The sequence below is a fragment of the Podarcis raffonei genome, chromosome 5, assembly GCF_027172205.1.
Source record: "Podarcis raffonei isolate rPodRaf1 chromosome 5, rPodRaf1.pri, whole genome shotgun sequence".
Classification (NCBI taxonomy): domain Eukaryota; kingdom Metazoa; phylum Chordata; class Lepidosauria; order Squamata; family Lacertidae; genus Podarcis; species Podarcis raffonei.
In genome coordinates this window covers 42,289,520-42,314,058 of record NC_070606.1, presented here as the reverse complement: position 1 = coordinate 42,314,058, position 24,539 = coordinate 42,289,520, and the positions used below count along the sequence as shown (strand labels likewise).

The following is a 24,539-nucleotide window of genomic DNA, read 5'->3' as shown; positions in this document are numbered from 1 at the left end:
TTTGATTTGTGGGAAAGCCACTTCCACCCCACGGAGGAGGTGAGGTTGAGGGCTTCACGGCCCCAACACGGGCGCGGCGGCTGGAGCCCAGCACCTGCGCAATTGGGGGGATTCCCAGCCATGTCATCCCCTGGTCAGTCAATCGGCTGGCTCAGGGGGCGTGGCCTGCCCTACTTAAGGCAGGACGAGGCCGGGGATCTCCCCCTTTGCTGCCAGTCAGCTGTTCCTGCTTTCCCCACCCTACTGTCCTATAAGGTTTTTGTTCCTTGACCTTGCTATGGACCTTGGTTGGTCGCCGGTGAGGGGCCTGGTAGGAATTTTTCCACTTGGAAAATTGGCACCAGCCACTTGGTTTTCACCTACCTCGTAGCAAATCATCACAACTTTCTTGGTATTGGCAGTTAGGCATAGGTATTGTTCTGTAGATGGAAGAGGGGAGGTAGCGCCATCACCTGTCCCACATATTGAAGAGTAGTCTGATAAAGGATTCTGGGGGGCGTGGCCCTGTCCGAAGCCTGGGGAGGTGAGGGCCTAAGGCACGCCCCCTAGCGGTCACCCCGAGGGAGTTCCTAGTTGATGTGCATCAGCAGGACTCCCCCTACTGGTGGTTAACCCTTCCCGGACTTCAAGCAGACGGGCTGAAGTCGGATATAGTCTGTTAGGACCAATGCCTAAGCAAATACCGCTCATCACCAGTAACCAATAAATTTGTGGCCTTATTTAGCCCATTAACCTTAATGATTGTGTCATGTGTCATTATTTCCACTGGGGTGGGTGGGAACTCACCATGCAAAGATGTCTTATTCTGAGCCCCTTTTGAATGATGCATCTTCTCAAGATATTTACAATTTATACATTTCCTACTTAGATGTGTTAGGGCTTTATAGTCAGTGAAGTGATAAATATCTCTTTTTACAAACAGTTTCCTCTATTACCCACTGTGCTTACTTTAAGCTTAGTCAGGAAAGGAAACAGGAAACAGTGTTTTAACTCACTTATTAATTGCTTGCCTATATATTCCCACCAAGCCATTACAAGCAAGAACCTCTAACTTTCCCTTCTAAAATACTTTCTACCTGTCACTTCCTACACAGCAGTAAATTAACAAAAGGACTAACAGGACCTGGCTTGTTCAGTGCTAACCAGAGACAACGGGCAACCCATTGTATTTCATGCCATCTGCAATGTGCAAGATTTGTTTGCAGGGTGACTAAAATGGTTGTTAGTTTTATTATATGTGTGCTATGTAAATTATAATGGCTAGTTCCTTGGGCAGATTGGAACTCTGCCATCTCAGCACTGAAGAAGCCCCTACAGAAGTTCCTCCAGTGAAATAAATGGAGATGCTCACATGCTCAAGAGATACATTATTCACCTGACGCAGGTGGCGCTGTGGTCTAAACCACCGAGCCTCTTGGGCTTGCTGATCATAAGGTCAGCAGTTCAAATCCACACGATGGGGTGAGCTCCCGTTGCTTTGTTCCAGCTCCTGCCAACCTAGCAGTTTGAAAGCACGCCAGTGCAAGTAGATAAATAGGTACTGCTGTGGTGGGAAGGTAAACCATGTTTCCGTGTGCTCTGGTTTCCATCACAGTGTTCCGTGTGCCAGAAGTGGTTTAGTCATGCAGGCCACATAACCTGGAAAACCTGTCTATGGACAAATGCCGGCTCCCTCACCCTAAAAGTGGAGATGAGCGCTGCACCTCATAGTCGAATTCAACTGGACTTAACTGTCCAGGGGTCCTTTACCTTACCTTTACCTATTCTGCATCTTAGTCTCTAGCATGGGGAACAAAACTATAAGGGACATGGGTTAACATTATTCTGGCATTTTTGCTACACAATCAGTGGTTTAAATATATTGTAGTTCCAGTAATATCTGTTGTAGAAACTTTCAGAAAAGAGATTATTCTCTCTGACAAAACCAAGCTGAAGTCAACTAACTACATTTGCACCTGATTAGAAACTTTTAGCCATTGGACATAAGCATGATTTTATTCTCGAAAGGTTCTAAATGGTTCAGCCGAAATGGGAAATGTTAAAATCTTTCAGCTAATAAATTCCATTACCCAGTAAAGCAATATGAGTCCTAACATTATTTTCCTTGCCATCAATAATTGCATTATACAAATTCACTCTTAAATTATACTAAAATGGATATTGCATGATGTTAGTAGCTCCAAAGGCATCAAATTGTCACTCTTCATATAATAGTGACTTCGATATTATATTAGCCATTCTCATTCTCCCGAAATTATCCTATTCTGTAATATGATCTATAAAGCTTCCAGTCCAATTTCTGGTAACCAAAAATAATTTTTATTTCCAGAGAAATGGGTGGAAACCCAGAAAGCTACTTCATTAACAAAGATGCTCTCTGGCTGCCTCTTTTTTAGTACAGTTAATTAAAAATGACGCAAATAATGATGAGCATTACTGTTCCCAACCCCAATCCTGTGGAAAACCATCAAATTATATTTTAATTTGATCCTGGCTTGTTTTTAGGAGGTAATTTAATTATTGTTTGATTTTATACCAATGTTATATATTTGATGTTAGCCGCCCTGAACCCAGTTTTGGTCGGGGAGGGTGGGATACAAATAAAGGTTTATTATTAAGAGACTAGGGCCCTGTGAGATTTGACATCTTTCCGCAGGGCCTGCAAGACAGAGCTGTTCCACCAGACCTTTGGTCAGGGTTCAGCCTGACTCATTTCTCTTCGTATAAGAACAAGCACGAAGGAGGTTCCCAGCCTGCTCATAGGTCCTTAAAATATCAGTGGAAACAGTTCGTCTTGGAGTGTATTAACCACTTCCAGTTTTAACGTGAAGATTGCCACTTGTCCAGTTTTAATTTTAATTGGCTGAATGAATTGTGGGATGTATCTTAATTCATTGATCGCTTGTATTATGTATATCGTCTTATTTATATGATGTTAGCCGCTCTGAGTCCGGCTTTGGCCAGGGAGGGCGGGATATGAATAAATATTACTATTTCTGGGTTAGCGGAGTCTGTAACCTGAAGCGTATGTAACCCAAGGTACTACTGTATACCAAAATGTAGTATGATTCATACAGCTATTATTTTTCTCAAAAATATATTACCCCCAAATAACAAGTTCTATTCCTGATTTGGCCAGGATACTGTTTCAACAAATTGCTTTTATATTGTAAACTGTCTTGGATGAAGGGTGGCATAAAAATTTAATAAGCAAACAAATAAAATATAAAAGCCCATTAAAATTTTTACTCGTCAGATATTCTGTGGGCACAGTTTACAAACTAAGCTGCAGAGGAAAGTTTAGGATGGCTTTCAGTTAAGTTCTTTGCAGAGTAAGCCCACTGAAATTAATGAACATGACCAAGTTAGCTCTAATAATTTCAACAGCTCTACTCTGAGTAAAACTGTTGAATTCTTCCCTTAATCCATGCAGATAAACACCTCTGCTATGGTTGGGTTTAATTTAATTAAAATAATTTAAATTTAAAATAAGGAATTGAAATTCTTCATATAGTCAAAGTCCATTTTGGCATCTTCAGCAAAGGTTACTTCATGGATCTCATGTCAGAAAAAATATTACTTACTTATTTCTCTTTGTTTTAGTACTGTGATCATCATTTAAATCTTCTGCATAAGAGCCATCACTTTTATCTGCTAAAAGTAAAAAAAAAAAAAGGAGTTAGACAAATTACAAACTTTACATTAGATTAATCAGCTAATAATTGTTTAGCTTTAGCTTTTCCTAAAGTCTATTCAGTTTCTAAAGATGTGCCCATTTATCTGGCAGTTTGGAGTTACCTTAGAACACTAGAGTTCCTGATAGATTTAGAATGATTTTAGAACAACAACATATGGCAATTTCTTGTTTTGATCTTCACACATTTTATTTAATACTACTTTTTTAAAATGAAAGGTTGTCATTTCACATTTGGATAATAAATAAAAAGAAAAATATGTTCATTTTATTGCTGACAAGTTGAAAAATTTGATAGAAGCTCCTTTCTGCCAGAAGTATCGGTGGTATTCTTACTCAAATATAGGGGAACTATAAAGCTTCTCTGTCATTAAACTTGACACACTGTATTGCAATCAAAAACATGCAGACATTACTGTCTCTCAAATTTAGAGGATAGAACAAAGAAATGATCGATTCCTGTTTTGGCATAGATATTGTCTAACAAATTACAATGGGATGTGGCTGTTTTTCAGAAGAAGTGTGATGTTTATGATCCCATTATCTATTTCTGCAATTCTGAAGCACTTTATCTTTTCTGCATATAGAGCACCACACTCTGAATAAAAATGAACTGGAGACAAACTCCAGCTCAGTTCAGTGTGGCTTGCAATTTCTAGTGTGTCTTCTAAAGTCAACATGATTTCTGATAAGCAGCACAACACTTTTATTTAGAGGAAGGGTGAAATACTCCTATTTGCCCTCCATTTTGAATATTTAAATATGAGGCTGGTCTATGATGAGAGAGGAAGTCATGGAGTTATTACAATTAAGTGTCTAAGAGAACTTTAAAAGTGTTCTCCCCAATCCAACTAGGGACTGTATCTATAGGCGTAAGGGCCCTCAAAGGTCATCTACCCTTTGTGGACACATGGATTACATTGTGATGCTGTCCCTAAAAGGTGGACACTCCAGCTGCTTCTTAAAAACCTCTAACAAATAATAGCCTACCATCTTTAGAGGCAGACAGTTCTACCATCCAACAGACAGTACCACCAGGAAGTTCTTCTTCATTGTTTCAACATAAAGTCCAATTTCTTGCAACTCTGAACCCAAATGTTTTCAGCTCTCTGGAGCAGCAGAAAAGGTTGTTGGTCAGGTTGTTGAGTGAAACACCCAGGCATCGCATATTCCAACTGTGCTGGTTCAATATCAGGCCATGTTCAAGGTCTTGTTACTCTAAAGCCTGGAGCAACTTGGGACCAGGTTAGCTGAAATACTGTCTGTCCCTGAATAGAGTTTAGAACACTTATGGTGAATTTTTATTCGTGGCACCACACCCTATACAATACCACAGGGTGGTGACTCAAAAATGGGTGTTTTCCAACATTGCCCCTGCATTATAGAATGGCCTTCCCCCTGTCAAACATGAAGCATCAGCCAACAGTTACTTCTCTCATCTTGAGGAGACATCTTTTTGCCTAAGTTTTTCCTGAGCTATAATATTGGACCCTGTTTTACTGAATTCCCATTTTTACCTGGTTTTATGATACTAGTTTTTAGGTTGCATCTCTGTCTTTATGGTAATGCTTCCCTCTTTTCATGCTGCATTTCTGTACACCGCTTAGAGATTTCTAAATACAAAATATTTCAGAAATGCTTTTAAATAAATGATGAATTTGCACCATCATCTACATGGCAGCCATTCAAGTATTTGAAGATTGCTATCATATCACCTCTTAGTAATCTCTTTTATAGGCAAGAAAACAGGCTTCCATATGACTATTCCTGCTTAGACTGCAATAATTCCCTGACCTGATCTAGCAGTCAAGTCCACACATACACACAAGCCTCCTTTAAACATTGAAATACTGGCAATCAGCTGTTTGGGTGGAATATTCAGCTGGCTGGCAGGACTCCAAGTTTGTTTGTTTTTTACCCTCAGCCCCAGCTGCTACACATGTGATCTATTAAATCAGAGTCAGGAAATGTGACTTTAAGGTCTATGCTCACACTTTATTTCAGTCATTTTGCCCTTAATGCTGTATTCTGTGCTATGCTAAACTCACTCTTACAGGTTCAACCCCTTCTGTCAGAAAATAGGTAGTGAATTGTTCTATTTTAGTTCAGAGTCTTGGTCACATCGTATATCAATTTTTCGAAGCAGGCTGCTAAAGAAATGAATCAAGGAACACACATGCCCACATAAAACCAAACTGAACAAAATTACATTTCTTACTACCCCAGGACAATTTGCTATAATACTGCAATGGCTGAAGACCAAGGGTGCTTCCAGATGGAACTGTAACATCACAAATGGGTCATTCGGGTATTGCAAACAGGACACTGGCAAAATGATTTTTGGGGAGAGAGTTTTGTTTATTGAATTTTCCCTGGAAAGGGGAAAACCTGATTGAATGAGAAAAGAAATACAGGCTGGCATTTTCATGTGGGTGCGGCAAAAATCTGACATGCATGAGTAGCACCAACTCCATCATAAATACCCACCTGGGAACAGCCTGAACAGGGGAGGGGAGGTTGGGCTGGCTGCAGTTATATCCACTCTGCTTGACAACATAATAATTTGTGAGGAATCAGATATGAATGCTGTATAACAAGCACACATAAATGCACAGTAAAGATGGGTACTATTAGTACCCAGTAGGGACTGGTGAAACAGCATATGGGTGGGTCACTTGGAGGGGGGAAGTGTGGGCAACTTGGCACTGTGAAAGGCAGCATCAATCTGATGCTCCTGCTTATGGCACACCCTGTGAGCACCCTGTGACTCTCCTCCCACCTGTCCTTCTCGGCAACTGCCAACGACCCACAATATTGTGAAGCCAGGAGAACAACAGGGTCCCCACCTGCACAGCTTCACTGGCTGGTGCTCACAATACCAATAATAAGTTAACATGTAACCTGTTCTGTTGAGGGAGGTCCTTGCATGCAAGAGACTGAATGTGGCCCAGGTGTGGAACCATGGACACTCCTTAAGAGTGCACACTTCACTGATGTTATCTGGAGACATCTGCCTGGGATTATTTTAGCAGCAATTTCCCAGTAGCTGAAAAACTAGGTAAAATTAATCCCTGCAGCCTTCTAACAGAGATCATTCTAGTTCTGATGATACTCCTCTCCCTCTCTGAACTGGACCAGCATGTTTAAGGGAGCAGCTGCATACCCTTCCCACAGCCACCCAGCATGTCCCATACTGTATAGGTAGTCCGGTTGAATGCATGACCAAAAAGCCAGCATTCTGTTCTCACAGTGGCTAGCCAGGTGTCTATGGGAAGCCCATATGCTAGACATGAGTGCAATAGCCTTCTCCCACTTGCAATCCTTAGCAACTGGCATTGAGAGGCTTAGAGCATCTGATACCAGAGGTTATGTGCAGCCATCATAACAAGTAACCATTGATAGCCTTATCTTCTACAAATTTGTCTAAGCATTCTGCTGATGGACTTTTAACCTTCTTGAAGCAAAAATAGACCTAACCTGTAATAAAATATGTAATACTATACTTGCTGCTTATCAAAAGAGTATATATGTAACCATTAGGAATCAGTAGTGCAAACAAAGTATTATCTTTCTCTTAAAGAAGACACGAGTTCTTTAAGTGATTTTAAGCCATAGAAGAACCTGCTAGGAAGACATATCTGAGTTAAGCTGTCACAAGTTAGCAGGCATCTGAGATGGAACATCTCTAAAACCTTTTATCAACCCATAGGCCTCTCTGAGCTGACTAGAAAAATCGACGCAGGGATAGACTTTAAAGTTATTTGTCTCTGTGTGAGAATAGATAGCTTGGATAAAGAGCACATGGAAAGCAAGCAGTTTCAAAAAAGGCACCAAAACCATCCACTTTCTGGAAGTAAACAGAGCTGGGAAACACAATGACTAACAGCAATACAAGAAATATACACAAGGGTCAGCTCTATACTTTATTCAAAACCAAACGCAAGGTCTATTCCCGAAAAGGGCAAGACTGTATTGTTAAATTGGCCATAAATGTGTTTATTAATGCTGAAGCTGACTTGGTGCCAGATCAAACTATTAGATTCTACTGAGCTCACATAAAAGTGAAACTGATAAAGAAGAATGACAAAGGGAAATGAAAAGCATCTGAAACTTTAGGTTAGGATACAAGTCCACTTTAACCCCAGATCCTGTTTTAACAGCTGAGTTCTAGGGATGCTGAATGAGAATTTGTACAAGAGGAAAACCATTTCATTAATTCCTAAGTTTCTAGCTCTCTCCAGAGCACAATTCACTGGGGAGTTCTCCTGTGTGAGCCCCAATGAGTGAATGGGAGCTCCATCTGAAATATACGTTTAAACCAGTATTCTACAACTGTAAACAGTCATGGCTTCCCACAAAGAATCTTGGCACCTATAGTTTGCTAAGGCTGCTGAGAGATGTTAGGAGACTCCTGTTCCCTGCACAGAGCTACAATTACATGAATGATTGAACAACCGAGCCCTCTTCCCAGGGAATTCTGGGAATTGTAGCTCTGTGAATGGAATAGGGGTCTCCTAACAACTCTTGACACCCTTAGAAAGCTATAGTTCCCAGGATGCTTAGAGGGAGAGGTACCATCTTCTCCAGTTGATTGAGGGGGCCCAATGCGCCATCCTGATGTCATGCATGTGACATCATGCAACATCCTGATGTCATGTTTGCATCATCTTGGGGAAGCCAGGGGGTGTTGCTGAACACCCTCTGAACATTGAGGGAGCCAGGTCTCTTCAAAAACAATAAGGGGGTGAAACTGTGTCAGCCCCTAGGAACTGGCACATATGCTTTGATGGAGACTATGGCTGTTACAGTGATATCATAGTGCTTTCAATGTATAGTGCAGATGTGGTCAAGTGTTCAGCACATTTGGCATCAATTGCACTTCAACATCCAAGTAAAAATGCTTCAGATGTGGTGTTAAGGTAAAAGGTCAATTTGACCATGAGGATAATTGCCTCAGCACACTGATTCCTCCCTACCCCGTATTCTATCAATGGCATTATTATACCATTTCTACTTGTTTCTGCTGTTAAATTCCCAGGAACAAATCACTCAGCCCAAGCCCAATCAGCTTTTTAATCTGTTAGCAAAGGCTCTTTCTCAACAGCTGCCACCTGTCTATCTTTAATTCTGTCAGGGATATATAGGCAGCCTTGGACAGAGAGTTCCAAAAAAGTGGAGCCTTTTCAGAAAAGCATGTAAGCAAGCAATCTCAAGAAGCCTCTTTCCTAAAACGTGGGTGAAATACTGATGCCTGATTAGACACAGCATTTCTTTAAAAAGGTGGCTTCTTATAATAGAGACAGAGTCAACAATTTACAAGGAAAACCCTGCAACAAAAGACAAGATTGCTTAGCCAGATAACTTACTTTCTTACACTTATACCTTTCCCCCCATCATGGAATTCACAGAACATGCACATGTTCTGCTTAACATAAGCAAAGTGGTAACCTCATATGCTTTCTAACCGTGTCCAGTTTGGAAAACATCTAGTGCAAAAACTACACAGAATTCAAAAGAGCTTTTGTTTAAGCCCATTTCACAAAGTTCCCCATGGCTGTGGCTGCATGGTCAGTAGGCTTCCCAATTCTGGAGAAACCACTCCTGTTGTCCCTATTCAACCAATAGGTAAAAAGTATTAGGCACCTCCTAGGCCTGCTAGGCACCTCCTAGGCCTGCCTCTTAAAGGGGGAGGGACAATCAAAATCCATCATGATTGGGAAAGGGTGTCCGCCTAACCCTAGAGATATGAACCAAGCAAAATCTGAGATGGACCAGCAAAGGCAAGACTTTGAAAAGTCAATTATAGAAGGTTATGCTAGTATGAGGTCACCACTCCTTAGCCAATGAAGGTGAACCATCAGGTAGACCAGGAAGTTGAGTGTTTCCACTGGATGCCACTTAAGAGTAATCTTATTATCAGGAATTAAGACTCATAAAAGTCGATCTTTTTGTTTTGGCGGCCAAAAAGATCAGAAAGAAGACCCTGGACAATATAGCAGTGAACTGTAAGACCATCATTTGTGGTGTGACACCCCTTTTGCTTGTATTTGTTGTTGATTCAGATTTGTCATGGCCAATGGCTAGTACAATAAAGTTATTTGGATTGGATTGGATTATTGGGAATTGGGGAATTCTTGAGGGGAATTAGAGGATCTAGCAGGGCCTAGGGATCTCTAGCTCTGAATCTCCTGAATCAGAGGGTTGAACTAGATGGCTTACATGGCCCCATCCAACACTACAATACTATGAATGAGTAGCACATAAGCAAGCAGGAAGACAAGTCTAAAGTGGACTTTCCCCCCACCTTCCCCAGTATTGTCTGTTTTGACTAGCAGCAGTTCTTCAGGATCTCAGGCAGAGGTCTTGCGTTTCATTTCTGATCCTTAACCCTTCTTTTTAGAAGGAACAGAATGTGAGATGCATTGCATTGAAAAGCATAATGCACACCCATGAAATGAGCTTATGACACCTTCATGAATATCAGTGAGCATAAATTGTTACACAAATGTGCAATCTTTTTAATTATTTTCATTCATGCATTCATTTCAAGCACATTTTATTTCATGCAGGAAGAGATGCTATTAACCTATAATGTTCTGATAACTATGGTTAGTCTCACTTTTGTCCACCACGGCAGTCTAATTAAAGTTGTAATAACACCACAATTCAGTTCAATGGGACACTTAAAATGTAGTTTATTTGGGCCGTTTATCTTGTGCACTGACCATTTTTCTGACCTTATCTTTGTTATGAATGTACTAATAAGAACTTTAGCTGCAGTTGCCATGGGAAAATGGCCTGGTTATATCCCCCTGCTTTATTTCAAGAAAAACATAGGACAGAGCCATTTCTTTCCCCCCACCAACTATGCTTATTTATTTATATATTGCTATACATACACCTTCAGTTCTGGACCCACTTGGTTCTGCTCTGAACCATCAATTCCCAGTTGATCTTCATCTCTTGCTTCCATCCATGACCAGCACCAAGCCCCAAGATCTTAACTCCAAGCCCCATTGTCAGCTCTCACTGGAGCAGGTCCTGGGCTCTTGTCAGTGCCCTCCCTGCTAGAATGTGGTCCCCTTGGCAATTCCATGCCAAGGCTTTATGTCTAATATGCTTTGCACCCAACCTGTTGCCAGAATGTTTGGTTTTCTGACACGGTAAGCCTAGCTACAGTGCACACAAACAGCTCCATAAAGGTTATCTTGAATGTGGGTTTTTTTGGGGGGCGGGGAGTTTGCATTCTCTGAGGGTGGTGCAGTGGGGATATTTTTTATGACGATGTTGAAGAAAATGGAGAAGCCCATGTTTGACAGAACTCTGCTACTATATTGAATTTCATTATGAGCATAACTAGTAATAAGCAACAATTTGAGTCCACCACTTATGTCATCATCAGACACAACAAATTAAGAACTTTGTTCTTGAAACAACTGTTGAAACATAAATGATCAGAGATTTTGCACGAGCATTGCTGTTACATTAAATATTCTATATATCTACAATAAAGTTACTTATGGTTATTTCATACCTTGACTTCGATAAAATATTCATACTAGAAACAGTATCAATCCCAGTTATTACTGTTTTAAATGCCCTTCAGAAAGGACATATTTTCATGATTTCAATTAATGTTCAAAAGGGGATTGAAATATATTGTTCTAATGTCACTGTGGGTATACCCCACTTAAGCCAGCATAGCTGCACATAAGTGACCTCATTTGTCATAGCATCTCTGTGTGGGATTAATATGAGTGATTTCATATCAATCATCATAAGAAATAATAAAAACGGGAAACAGATATATAAGAACGTAATATAAAATGACTTTTCTTTTTCTGATCTATAAATAGTGTCTTTGGGGAAAGCTTTAGCTCATTAGTAGTCTTTGGCTAATTAAATCTATGGCCTTTTAAACTGTGGGGTAGCATTGTAGTTGTTTGTTATTACAATGTGCATTTCTGTGCTTATATTGTAAACTGCCCTGAGCTCCATGGATGAAGGACGGTACAGGCGGCAACCATTTCGCATGGGAGTTCCGTTCCTGGCTCCCGCTTGCATCGGCAGAACACGTATAAGCATGCCTTGCCCCATTCTACCTCGCCCCACCTCTGTTCCGCCCCAGTTCTGCCTCCTTCCGGGTCCAAAAGGACCCACGCATCAAAGATCGCATGACAAAGACTCTCCTCCCTGGAAGAGAGGGGAGTGGTTGTGGGCGGGAGCCCGAGCTCCGCCCCTGGCTGGGGGCCTTAGCCCCCGCCCCTCCTCACCTGGCTGGCGCCCACGCCCACCAGAGGCAGCCAACCAGGTGTCTCCGGGGGGGGGCGTGTTTAGCAGCTTAATGCTGCGGCTTCAGCTCTACCTCCTCCTCAGTCGTCGTCGGCCCGCAGCGAGTCACCCACCCTCCACTCCCATTTAGCTCAGGGTCTAGGTGTTTTGGCCTTGCTATGGACCTTAGGTTGGTCGCCCCGGTTGTCTGGGGGGCCTGGTAGGAATTTTTCCATTTGGCATTAGGCTTTTGGTTTTTTCGCCTACCTCGTAGCAATCGTCACAACTTTTGTGGTATTGGTGGGTAGGTTAGGCATTGGATTCATGTGTGTCAAGGGCTAGGTGTGGCCATCGCCTATGCTATCTACCGTGGGTTATTCCGTTAAAGGAATCTGGCGGTCGTGTATTCCGTCCGATGCCTGCTTGGCGGGAGGCCATGGCACGACCCTCGGTGACATCAGGGGTGAGCCTATAGTTGGATTAGCATCAACAGGCTCCACCTACTGTTGAATAAACCCACCTCCTATAGTCATCCAATGCCTAAGCCAATACCTTTTCACTGCTGTAATCAATAAAGTTGTGGCCTTTTCTTGCCCATTAAACTTATATCACATGTCCTTGTGTGTTTATTTCACATAGCGGGGGTCGGGCCCTCGATCCACAATTGGACACACCTAATATGGTTGTATAGAAATTTAATACATAATCATGGTAGTATAGCAGAATACATGCCTTGCAACCAGAAGATCCCCAGGGGACTTTGGGCAAAATCCCTGTCTGAAACCCCAAAGTGCTGCTACCAGTCAGTTCAGATGGATCACTATGAGGAAACTTCCTACGCATCCATAGGATTTTCTGCCTGCCTGGGACTTGCAGCTCACACACGGGCTGTGATTGACTTGGTGACTGACAAGTTGTGCAGGCTGCTTGGTCATCCTGGAATAAGCTCTAAAAGAAAGTTGCATCTTGGTTGCATAAGTGCAACAAGGAAAATATGTATGCTCGAAGGTGTTTCCTTCCTAGCAAAAGATGAGCGAGCGCTGCTGATTTGCCCACCAGTACTAGACTTTTAAAATATTGCATCAATACACACACAGACACATACATATATAGAACACATACAATTTAAAATATATCTGAGCTCAGCAGCAATAATTCTTTCTTAGTGCCAAGGATGTCTTTAAGAAGTCTCCGGTGTCTGAAGATTGACTAACAATACCATGTTTTGGACGGAAGTACCTACATTTCTGCCAAATCTTCCATCATTCCAGCGAGATGAATCTTTGAGATTTGTTTCCTACAGCTGGGTTAAATAATCATTTATTACAGGACAGCTCCCCTGGGCAGCATAGTCAATAAAACATTTGGATAAAACAAGCTACGCTGGGGCATTTCTGATAAGAACAAATGAAATATAACTGCATGGAAGACAAAAGAAGGCAGATTTGAGCTAACATCCCAAGTCTAATTGCATTTTGGCAGAAGTGAAACCCACCAGCCCTGCTTCCATTTAAACATGTTTAGGGGCAGGTTTTAAAAATAGGTTGACATAAAGAATTCTTGGCTCCCTGATCACAACAGGTGGGTGCCCATCTTAACATAATTTATCTATTGAAACATTTCTATGTTGCCTTTTGGTCCACAAAGGATTTTACAGAAATAAATATTTTAATAAAATAAACATTGATTTTTAAAATCCAGAATTACCGTATATATAATATAGAGGAGTGATATCGGGTACAATGAAAATACATTAAAAGCTTAGAGGAATTAAACTGTCTTAACTACCTAGCTAGAAATCATGAATGCCATTCTAACCTCTCTTGACACAAAGTTTCACAAGTGGGGCACTGCCACCAAAGAGGCTCTATCTCAAGTTTCCTTCAACCACCCTTCTCTTGGTGGTAGTAAGGTCTCCATAGATTATCATAACTGATAAGAAGGTCCACATAGGAGGAGGCAATTCTTCATTTAACCTGGTCCCAAGCCATTTGGGGTACTCCAGTAATAACCAGCAATTTGAATATTAGACCTTTTAGTGTAAATCGGAACTGATGAAGAGATCATTCAAAGATCAGATGCTGAACTAACACAAGATCAACATTCAAGTTACGATCATTTGACATTCAACTTTGCATATTTCATGGCCATCATCTCAGATCTAAATAGACATCTTTTAAATTTAAATAGATGAAAATAATCACAGCATTAGTTACTTGCTGAAGTTTCCAGTTTGCGTTTATGAGGTGGGTCTTCAATGATTCTGTTAATATCACCACGATTCTTTAGATCCACAGGCTTCTCCCATACTGACAACTGCATTGTAGGGTTGAAGAAGAAGACTCGGTCATCTCCAGTCCAGACTATACACCTATTTCAATCAACAAACTAGGCTTAGAGAATCTCAAATACAGTGTGGGAAGAAAGATATTTCTTGCAGTGCTAATTCCAGTCCTATGCTGGTGTTCCCAGCCATGGTTCTAAAGAAAGTAGGTCTATGCATGGTGACCCCACCTGCTGCATTGCATTCCCATTATTTGGCCAGGCTGTGTAGATTCTCCTTGCAATTTGGAATAATGATTGCACACAGAGCCAATGTGTGGAGGGGAGCACATTTGGGCAATATGGACACAATGGAAGGGTTGGGCCAGTATGTACAGTTGGGGCCAGCAAGGTGCTGAACAGAATAGGACTTTGGTATTTTCCATAAGTGAATGCATATTCCATCCATAGTTCCACATTCATGTGAAGCTGTTGGAGGCCGCTAACTTGTTCACATCAGTGCCATGGTGAGGGCTATTTAACCCTTACTCCTTGGCCAATTTCCAAATAAATGTCACCTCCCCAGAGTTGCTGCTATCCTAAGAATGATAAATGCAATTTCCTCCTGCATGGGAAAGAGAGCATCTTGGGGAGGACAAATTTGGTCATGGTAATGGTAAGGTAAAGGTAAAGGTACCCCTGCCCGTATGGGCCAGTCGTGTCCGACTCTAGGGTTGTACGCCCATCTCACTTAAGAGGCCGGGGGCCAGCGCTGTCCGGAGACACTTCCGGGTCACATGGCCAGCGTGACGAAGCTGCTCTGGCGAGCCAGCACCAGCGCAGCACACGGAAACGCCGTTTACCTTCTTGCTAGAAAGCGGTACCTATTTATCTACTTGCACTTTAGGGGTGCTTTCGAACTGCTAGGTGGGCAGGAGCTGGGACCGAAAGACGGGAGCTCACCCCGCCGTGGGGATTCGAACCGCCGACCATGCGATCAGCAAGCCCTAGGCGCTGAGGTTTTACCCACAGCACCACCTGCGTCCCTTGGTAATAGTTCACGGTGGCAAAAGCTGAACACCGCTGCCACCACCATTGAACTAATAGGCAATCTGCCCACCATGACTACATTTTAGAAGATCTGTCATGGATTTGTCATGTATAGTTTGGCCCTTAAAAAAATATCCATACACCCAATAATGTATTTTTATACAAGCATGGCATGCAATAATAGGATGTAAACTTTGCAAAAGCTGGCTCCCCAGCAGGGCTGTTGGAAGAAATTTCATTGTTTCATGACCCTGGTATATGTTAATAAATCATCACTTACAATTATCAGCACATTTTCACAACTAGTAATTGTAATTGCCATAATAATAGGTTACTACTGCAACACAATATGGTAAAGAAAGAAATACTGTTTTTTTTAAGGCCATGGTTCATTTCTAAATTGATGCAGGCTGGTGGGACAAAGGAGTCTCCAGCTGTTTTGCATGATGTATGCCGTATATAATTAATCTACCAGCTATATTTATCAATCCATGCCAGGGGTGGATGGGGGTGGAATGAACAATAACCAAATATACATTGTACAAACATTAATAAGGGATTATAAGGGTAGGCATCACTAGATTCATTTTACTAACAACTGAAATGCATCTAAAATCTAATAGAAAACCAGCAGAATTTAGATAAAGTTAATTTTGGGATTAAAGCAGATTTCTAAAATTTGAACTTCAGAGTATGAATATAAGTGCCACAGGGGCACAAAAAACCCTTAAGCTCTTATCTGTATGGTAGGTGTCAGATGGAGGAAGGAAGCTAGATTTCAGAATGAAAGCTTGCATATAAATGAAAGATTAATAAAGATTAAGCAGTAGGAAGATGGAATTAGTTTTCACATAATAAATTAGGAGTAATTAAATTACAGCAAAATGTTACTGAATTTATTGGTAATACCTAATGACTTTGGAAAGAAATCTACTGGGCAATTTTCAAACGTTATCTGTGATAAAGGATTTTTTCATCTCCAGATTAAAGAAGAAAAGACTTAGTTTAAAATTATTGTTCTTGTTGAACTATGAATTGGATAAACATTTTTTCCTGTGATTTTTGTAGTAATGTTCAAGGGAAATTTTATGATTGTTTTTGTGCATGTTTCGGAAGCGTGGTTCTTAATTCCACTACCAACCCTGTTAATCAGCTCAGAAACTGTAAGCACATCATTGACCAGGTTTTTAGCTCACAGTAGATCACACTGAAGTTGATAGAAAGCTTAAGGAGCAGAAAGCTAAAGTACTATAAATATCATGGCCATGGAAGCATGCACATTAAGGAGCCAGCATGTGATGTGAGAACAGGAGGATAAATCAGTACTTAATTGATTTAACATAAGACTAAACGTACTGTCTCAGTAAAATAAATATCTGGATTATATGAAGAATAATATTGAGTGCCACCAATGAATGCATAAACACTCGTATTTTTAGTGTCAGTAACAATCAAGGGCAGAGACCTCTGCATATGGCTTTCTATGGATGTTCTCATATACCAGTTAAGAATTTGTAAGCCTTTCCTCCCATGCCCTATAGCTAATCGAAACCATAGAGCTGCTATTAACCTTGAGTGGGGCTGGCACAGCATCCTGCCAGTCTCTTCACAACCAATGGGACAGTTTTGGACAAAGGAAAATGGCAGCCTCAGACAAATGAGCAAGCCTCACAAACTGCTTTGAATGAACAAATAACCGCAGGGGATCCTGATCACAGATCTTCCAAACCATCTCAACATAAGCTGTTCGTTCAGCTCAAAGCAAAGGGCTAAAACTGGAGAAACTCAAAAGAATGCTTGAGGAACTAAATATTGGCAAATTTCAGCAAGAACTGAGCTGATCCACACCTCACAAATGGACTAATGGCTTTTGCACTTCCAGAATGTTCAGGTGCAATTCTTGACTTCAAAAAATAAAAATAAAAATAAAAATAAAAATAAAAATAATAATAAAAATAATAATAATAATAATAATAATAATAATAATAATAATAATAATAATAAACTTTATTATTTATACCCCGCCTGTCTGGCTGGGTTTCCCCAGCCACTCTGGGCGGCTTCCAGTAAAATACTAAAAATACAATAATTATTAATATTATCAAATATTAAAAACTTCCCTAAACAGGGCTGCCTTTAGATGTCTTCTAAAAGTCAGGTAGTTGTTTATTTCCTTGACATCTGATGGGAGGGTATTCCACAGGGACTAAATCAAGATACATGTAAGAATGCAGCTTTAAAGAGAAAATATATTTAGAAATGCATATTTTGTAGGGGAAAGTATGCATTTTAAAGTAGGACTTAAATAAATATGATTTTATTGGTGCAGATTATTCTTTTCTAAATGCACAGATTAGTGCAGAAATGGGGGTACTGATGTACTTATGGGTGAACAGAGGCAAAAGTGCTTGAAATAGATTGATTCACCTATCCCTAGAACTATGAAGTGGCACAGCCTATCAGATCTATGAATACAAGAAATAGCTGGGCTTTCTATTTTGCTGCGGCGGTGGGAAGGCTTGCAACTGTACTTATTATGCTGATTTTATTGCTTGGCTTGTATTGTTCATTGTATTTTATGGTGAGCTACCCTAGCAGCCCCTTAGAAGGAATATAAGGATATGAACTAAATACATAAAATAAAAGCTAATAAATATTCAGAGCTGTAGATAAGTGTCCCAAATAAGATACAATTTCCGAACAGTTAGAGATAAGGGTGGGTGGTGGAGGGCATTGGAAATAAGCTGAGCCATGTTCCAAGCTATCAGGAAACGGTCTAATTCATTTCCAAGCCAAGCCAAATTTTACCCCCGATCTGCATCCACTAAAACAGAAAGAGGGAAGAGGCCCCCCCAACTCCTGCAGAATGATGAGGCAAGAAGATTCTCACCAAGGGTGGCCCATCCTGTTTTGCCACCTGAGGCACAATGGGAATGTGCCACTACCTGCCTACCATCCCTGTCATCATGTCCCACTTCCCATTTTCATCATGGCCATTTCTTTTCTTTTCTTTCTTTTCTTGATCCATTTTTTGATGTTTCAGTGCATGTATTATTTACATAGAATTTCATATTTCTCATATTTATACATTCCATTTTCTATTACATTGTAAATCCACATTTAGTTTTTACTTAATTATTCCATGCTTTCCCCCTTCGTGACTCAAAGACTTCCTTCCACCCGTGCATGACTTCCTAGCTTTGTTTTAAGATTTATTATTGTGTTTGTACTGTGGTATTTACATTTATTCTTGTATTTCTATCTATATTGACTTTGTGAGATCACTTGACTAATTGATCTCATGGCCATTTCTTTTTGCCTGCCCCGGGGCAACACTGTGCTCAGAGGTGCCAACTCATGGGGCCCAAACTACTTTGCCCCCCATATCTTTTGGGAAGGGGCGCTCCCCTCCCCAATGTCAAGGGGGCAAAGGAAGCAGAGCACAGCACAGTTTCAATGGCTGGCTCCTCCTCCTCCTCCTGCCATGGAAGGAGGCCAAGTGCAAGAGAGGAAGGCCACTGGCCATTGAAGCCATGCAGCACTTGGCTCTGCACCCGGCTTCCTCCCGATGATGTGACATCACATGTGCAGTATGGGAAAGAAGAAATAAAACTTTCTCGAGCTACTTGAATAGGAAGCCGATGAGCTAATTCTTTGGGAAGGGAGAGCAGCAGTATCTCCTATCAAGCATGATAGCAAACTTAGCCATCTTCAAGGGTGACGATTTTGCACATTCTGCGTTACTATTTTGCTTTTGCAATGGAGGAATACACATGAAAGTAGAAGACGGCAGGCATTTATCTATTCACTGTCAGTGAGCTCAATGTAATATCCATTGTAATATACATTACAATGTTGCCTTGGAGCCAACACATTGAGTTCTGAGAGCTAATTCTAAACTAAAGAGGGAAACCCTCAGTCTTTTGAGTAGTGGGATGTTAAGAGATGCACAGGAGTAAAATCTTCTGAAGCCTTTTTGCCAATAAAATTCTTGATCATTTCCCTGTCCTGGAAATTTTGATCATTCCACAATTCATTCTCTCCTCTGTTTCTAAATTCCACTTCTCTGGTCTGTGTTTCCAGTACCATGGATGAAAAGAGAATTGATTACCACCAAAAACACACATTCATTGTGTGGACCGTTACCACTGGGCTGGCTGAAGTCGAGGTATTTATTTAATAAAAGCAAGGTAATAGCTAAAATAGAAACGGTCCTTTTCCACATCTAACTGAAAAACCCAGGAAGCCCCTCTGGAGAGGTGCTTAGAAATGGATCCAAATGGCAGCTCCCTCTAGAAAAGCCTTCACTTTCTCACTTCTAACCCAATTTGACATTTAATTTAACCATTATCGGTCTCATCTCCCAGAATCGCACACCGCTTGTCCCTATTTGGCATAATAAAGGTTTCAATTATCCAAATGCAAAAGTATGGTAATTTGTTTCACTCACAGGACACTAATTAAAAAAGGTGGCGATAGAAGGATTTTATATATAAAATCTTCTGAAAACTAAGGCTACAATACTAAGCACACTCAATCAGATTCAAGTACCATTGTGTTCAGTGGGTGTAGGACTGACATGTTTAGGATCACACTGCAAAGGTATAAACTTCAGAAAATAGTTCTAAAAGCACTAATTAATGTGACAAACTTCTGTTTTTTTTAATCATCTTCATCTGAGAAAGTGGGGTTTAGTCCACAAAAATGGACACCACAGTTAATAGTCTTCAAGATGCCACAAGGCTCCTTCCTCGATAGTTAAGATAGTTAAGAAAACCAAAACTCCTGGTTTATAGCTTGAGTTTAGCTTGGATTATCACCTTCTGTATCACACATTCTTCATTCATTTTGCAGCAGCAAAATGTCCTCCATTGATTTAAAAGCCAAGAGGGCAAGTGGTCTTTGAGGTAAACCTATGTCTGATTTTTTTTGTTTTGTTTTAATATGCAATGTTATCAACACTTAAAAGTTCATATCTGCTAGAGATGAACATCTATTGTCTCCTCAGTGATTAACACTGTGCTGATTATTCTACACATGTGTAGTTACTCCCTAACCAATGTATGGTTGCAGCTTTAACTATAAAGACCCTGGAGCAGCAGCTGAACCCTAAATAATTCAAAGCTCTATTTTAAATAAGGCATTCCAACAAGCCTCGCCCCCAAAAAGGACTGTGATTTTCAGGGGGGACAAACAAAAACTACAGGGATTGTCTCTGGGAAGTATAGAGCTGCCATACATCCAGATTTTCCCAAACATTCAAAGGCGGAATTGGCATCTGGGGGGAATTTCTGAAAGGCAGCACTTTGTCCTGGATCTTAGGGAAGTCAATTGAAAAATTGCGTTTTTTGCAAACTTTTTGAAATATGGCAACCCTAGGAAAGAAGGAACACCTGGATCACATGGTAGTGCTTGTGACTGAATCAAATGCTAGTTAAACAGCATCAATGCTGAGGAAAATAAGTATTGTCTGGAGGGAACAAGACATATCAGCAATAATTGAATCATAGAGTTGGAAAGAACCAAAACAATAGCCTCTCATTTGAAAGGATCTAAGTGGAGGGGGGTCTCCCAAGGGTCTGTTTTGGAACTTGCATTCTTAAACTTGTTTATAAATGATATGAAGTTTGGGGTGAGCAGTAAGAGGTCAAGTTTGCTGATGACACCATTATTCAGGGTATGAAAAAAATTGCAAGGAGCTCCCAAAGAATATCTCCAAATGGGATAAAGCAGAATTAAAATGACAAATGAGGTTCAATGTAGGCAATTATAAAGTGATGTACAAGGGGGTAAAAAACATCCCAACCACATATACCAAAGTGGCAGTGACTGATCAGGAAAGAAATATTGAGATCATGATAGATAGCTTGATAAAAATTTGAGCTAGTGTGTCACAGAGGAGAAGGAGGTGGAGGAGGAGGAGGAGGAGAGGGAGAAGAAGAAAGGCAAATTCCATGTTGGAATTTTAAGCATTTAAAAATAAAATTGTCGCTGTTATAATGCCTAACACAACAAATTTATAGAGCAGTCACACTTGGAATGATATTGCAGTTGCTGTGAATCACAGGGAATGAGAGTACTGTTGCACTTGGCATCTGGGGAACACAAGCAGTGTGATTGTACCAATATCCTGCTTGCAGGCGTCCCATAAATATCTGGTTGGCCACTGCAAAACTGGATTGATCTTATTATGTTCTAGTCTAGTACAGAACCCTGCTGATGCAGGAACTCCTGAAAGGTGGCCATCCAGCCTCTAATTAAAAATCCCTTACACAGGGAAGACTATTTCCTTCCAAGGCCATCTATTTCAGGAGCAAAGTACATAACCATTAGCCAACCAATTCACTGTAAACACAAAGAAGACCCTAGTGGCATTTTAAGAACTAAGGGTGTGATCTTATTAGGACTTACTTAGGATTACATCCCATTAACTGCTGCGGGACTTCCACTTAAATGTGTATAGGGAAAAGTTGTAATACCTTTATTGTGGTATAAAACTTTGTGGACTAGAGTCCACTTCATCAAATGCATGAAGCATGAGTCTCATTTGAGAGATATACATAGATATAGCAATTAAGATAGATAGAGAGATTGATAGATAGATAAATTGTTACAGATAGATAATAGATAATAGATAGACTGTTACAGACTGTACCTTTGCATTTCACAGTATTTTAGCTCTGCTGTTTACATTTCCTCCCTCTATATATGTGTGTGTGTGTCCCCCATCTGCCTGCCCATCCATTCATACCCATATACCCATATGCACCTCACAAGGCTATAGAGCAAGTGTGACAAACTTTTAGCCCTCCAGGCATTCCTGAGAGGACAAAAAATTCTGGTATATAGAAATAAATTGTGACATCAAGCTATGAACAGTTTGACTCTATTAAACAGGATTTCAATACACTATGGATTAATAAAAAGGAACTGAGGTGTATTATGAGGTTTAAAACTACCATGTAGGATGCAGAGATCCAGATTTTGAACCACTGAGAACAAGGAAAAAGGAAATATGTTGCTTATTAAACTAATTCACACATCCAGTCTAAATATCTTCATAATGGCACACACATTCCTCTAAGCAAATGACCTATTTATGTTCTTTTAATCTACCTAGGAGAAAGCAAACATCATTTTCCTTTAGGTATTTTGCCTGTATGTGAATTGTGAATATGATGCATTAGTTGCTATGACTATTCCATGGCCTTGCAGTATGCCATAAATCATAGAATTGTAGAGATGGAAGTGACCCTAAGTATCATCTAGTCCAATCCCCTGAAATGCAGAAATCTCAAAACATGGTTCCCCATCCAATTTGGAACCAAACCGGACCCTGCTTAGCTTTGCAACTGTGCTAGCTGCACTGCTAAGGGGAGCAAATATGGGTGGGGCAGGCTTCACAGAAGCAATCAGAAACTCACCTTTAATCTGCTTTAAGCTATACAACCTGGAGTCCCTCTCAGAATTCCTGCTCTTGTTTCCAAATGACATCCCAGCCTATGCCTGGTAATGTCACATCAACCACAGAAGCATGGAGCCAACCTACGAGTGGAGAGGGTTGGGAATCAATTCCAGGTTTTTACTGGGTATAGTAATATTTCATAAACATTTTGATTTTCTATCTAAATAGGTATGGATTAATAAGACGCTCCTTAAAGGATTGCTCCATGTTTCAGTGTGATTCTGTGATAGATTATCAGGTGGAATCAGCTTGATGTTGAGTGTCAGATTATTATTATTATTATTATTATTATTATTATTATTATTATTATTATCAGATTGAGTCTCTATGGTTCTATTGGGTATTCTGCCATGATTAATGTTATTCCTTTGTGATATTACGGTGTGTTTTTTACAGTATTGTTATGAATCAGAGTTCTGAATTAAGGTTGGAATGTTAGAACCGGGAAATTGTCGGACTAATGTGTGATTAAGAGGGGAAACAAGTGTGTAGTAAGAGTTGTTGTGGACCCACAGATAAGCTTCTGTTATTAGCATATGTGAAAGCTAATTAAATCAGGCATACATCTTAAGACATGACCCCTCCTTAATCCTAGGAAATTAACATGAGTCAGGCACTAATTGAGTGAGGCAAGCTTCCTTGAGATGATAGGCTGGTAGGGAGCATGGAATAAACAATTGGGAAGTTCAGAGCATCCAAGGGGCTAAGTGTGGAAAGCACAAATTGAATAGGCTTCTTTGCTTCTTTAGGGGATAAAAGTTGTTTAGAGTGACAGGGAGGAGTTAAGAAACAGTTACTAAGCAGTGGGCTGGACAGTCAAAAAAGCAGGATGCTGGTGCCTGTTTTGAATCCAATGTTGTGGCTGTGGGAGAGGTCAGAATCTCTTGGAATGTAATGCTGGAGATCCCTCCACTGGATTCAGGTAGTATATATGTGCAAATAAACCATATATCATAAAGGCACCACAGACTCTGCTGTGCCTAACTGTCCAAAAGGAAACACAGACTCTGGTTAGCACGCCCGGTTCCCCTGGAATTTCATACCGCTTGGAGATTGGAGTGGCATGTAACTTTATGGAAGCATGGAAGTTGTCATGATAACAACAGCTAAAAATGGGAATTAGCATGATGCACAAATGGAAGTGCTTTTGTCTTAACACCAAGATAGGGTTGTATCCTGCCATTCTGCTCATGCCATTCTTCCTCTTGTACAATGGAACTTTGCCCACTCCCCTGAAGCTCCCAAGCATCCTCAGCACCTGATACAATGAATGAAAGAGGAAGGGGAAGTTCTGTTGCAGTATTAGATACTGTACAACCCAGAAATATCATTTCTCAAGAAACAAAACAGATCCCAGGTGTCCCTAGACTTTCTATCTGGGCTGCTGTGTAACTGACAGCACAATCCTGTCCATGTTTTCCTGGAAGTAAGTGTCACCGAGTTCAAGGAGACATACTTCTAGGTACGTGTACCATAATTTTGAGATTTTGGTATATATATATTAAATCTTATTTTTTCCAGTACTTAATGTGGACTTTTAACTAGGCATCCATTCTGAATTTTAGGAATAGAGCAGGTTTAAATACAAAAATTACTGATTTCATTTTTTTGTACAGTTATGAGACCAGCAGCAAAATGTCACAGTGATAGTTTTCGAAGGGAAATTGTGAAACATGCCATTATGTCCAAGATATTTATTTCTCCTCTGTTTCATTGGCCATGGCAAAACAGACCCTCCATTTGGGTGGCAATAGTGCTGATAGGATGAGTGAAACTATCTGGAGTAGATATGCTTAC

At 40.5% G+C, this 24,539-nt stretch overlaps 1 protein-coding gene across 2 annotated transcripts in view; it reads right to left on the bottom strand.

Annotated features, from left to right (window-relative positions):
* TCERG1L (transcription elongation regulator 1 like) overlaps window positions 1-24,539 on the bottom strand; it is a 163,530-nt gene that overhangs the window by 13,405 nt on the left and 125,586 nt on the right. Inside the window, exons 8-9 of one of the 2 annotated variants that reach the window (XM_053388858.1) lie at window positions 14,182-14,336; window positions 3,585-3,651 (exon numbers count right to left, since the gene is read on the bottom strand). In XM_053388858.1, the coding sequence (XP_053244833.1) occupies window positions 3,585-3,651; window positions 14,182-14,336 (222 nt within the window). Of the gene's footprint in view, window positions 1-3,584; window positions 3,655-14,181; window positions 14,337-24,539 lie in introns of both variants that reach the window. The other variant, XM_053388857.1, reaches the window with a different exon arrangement.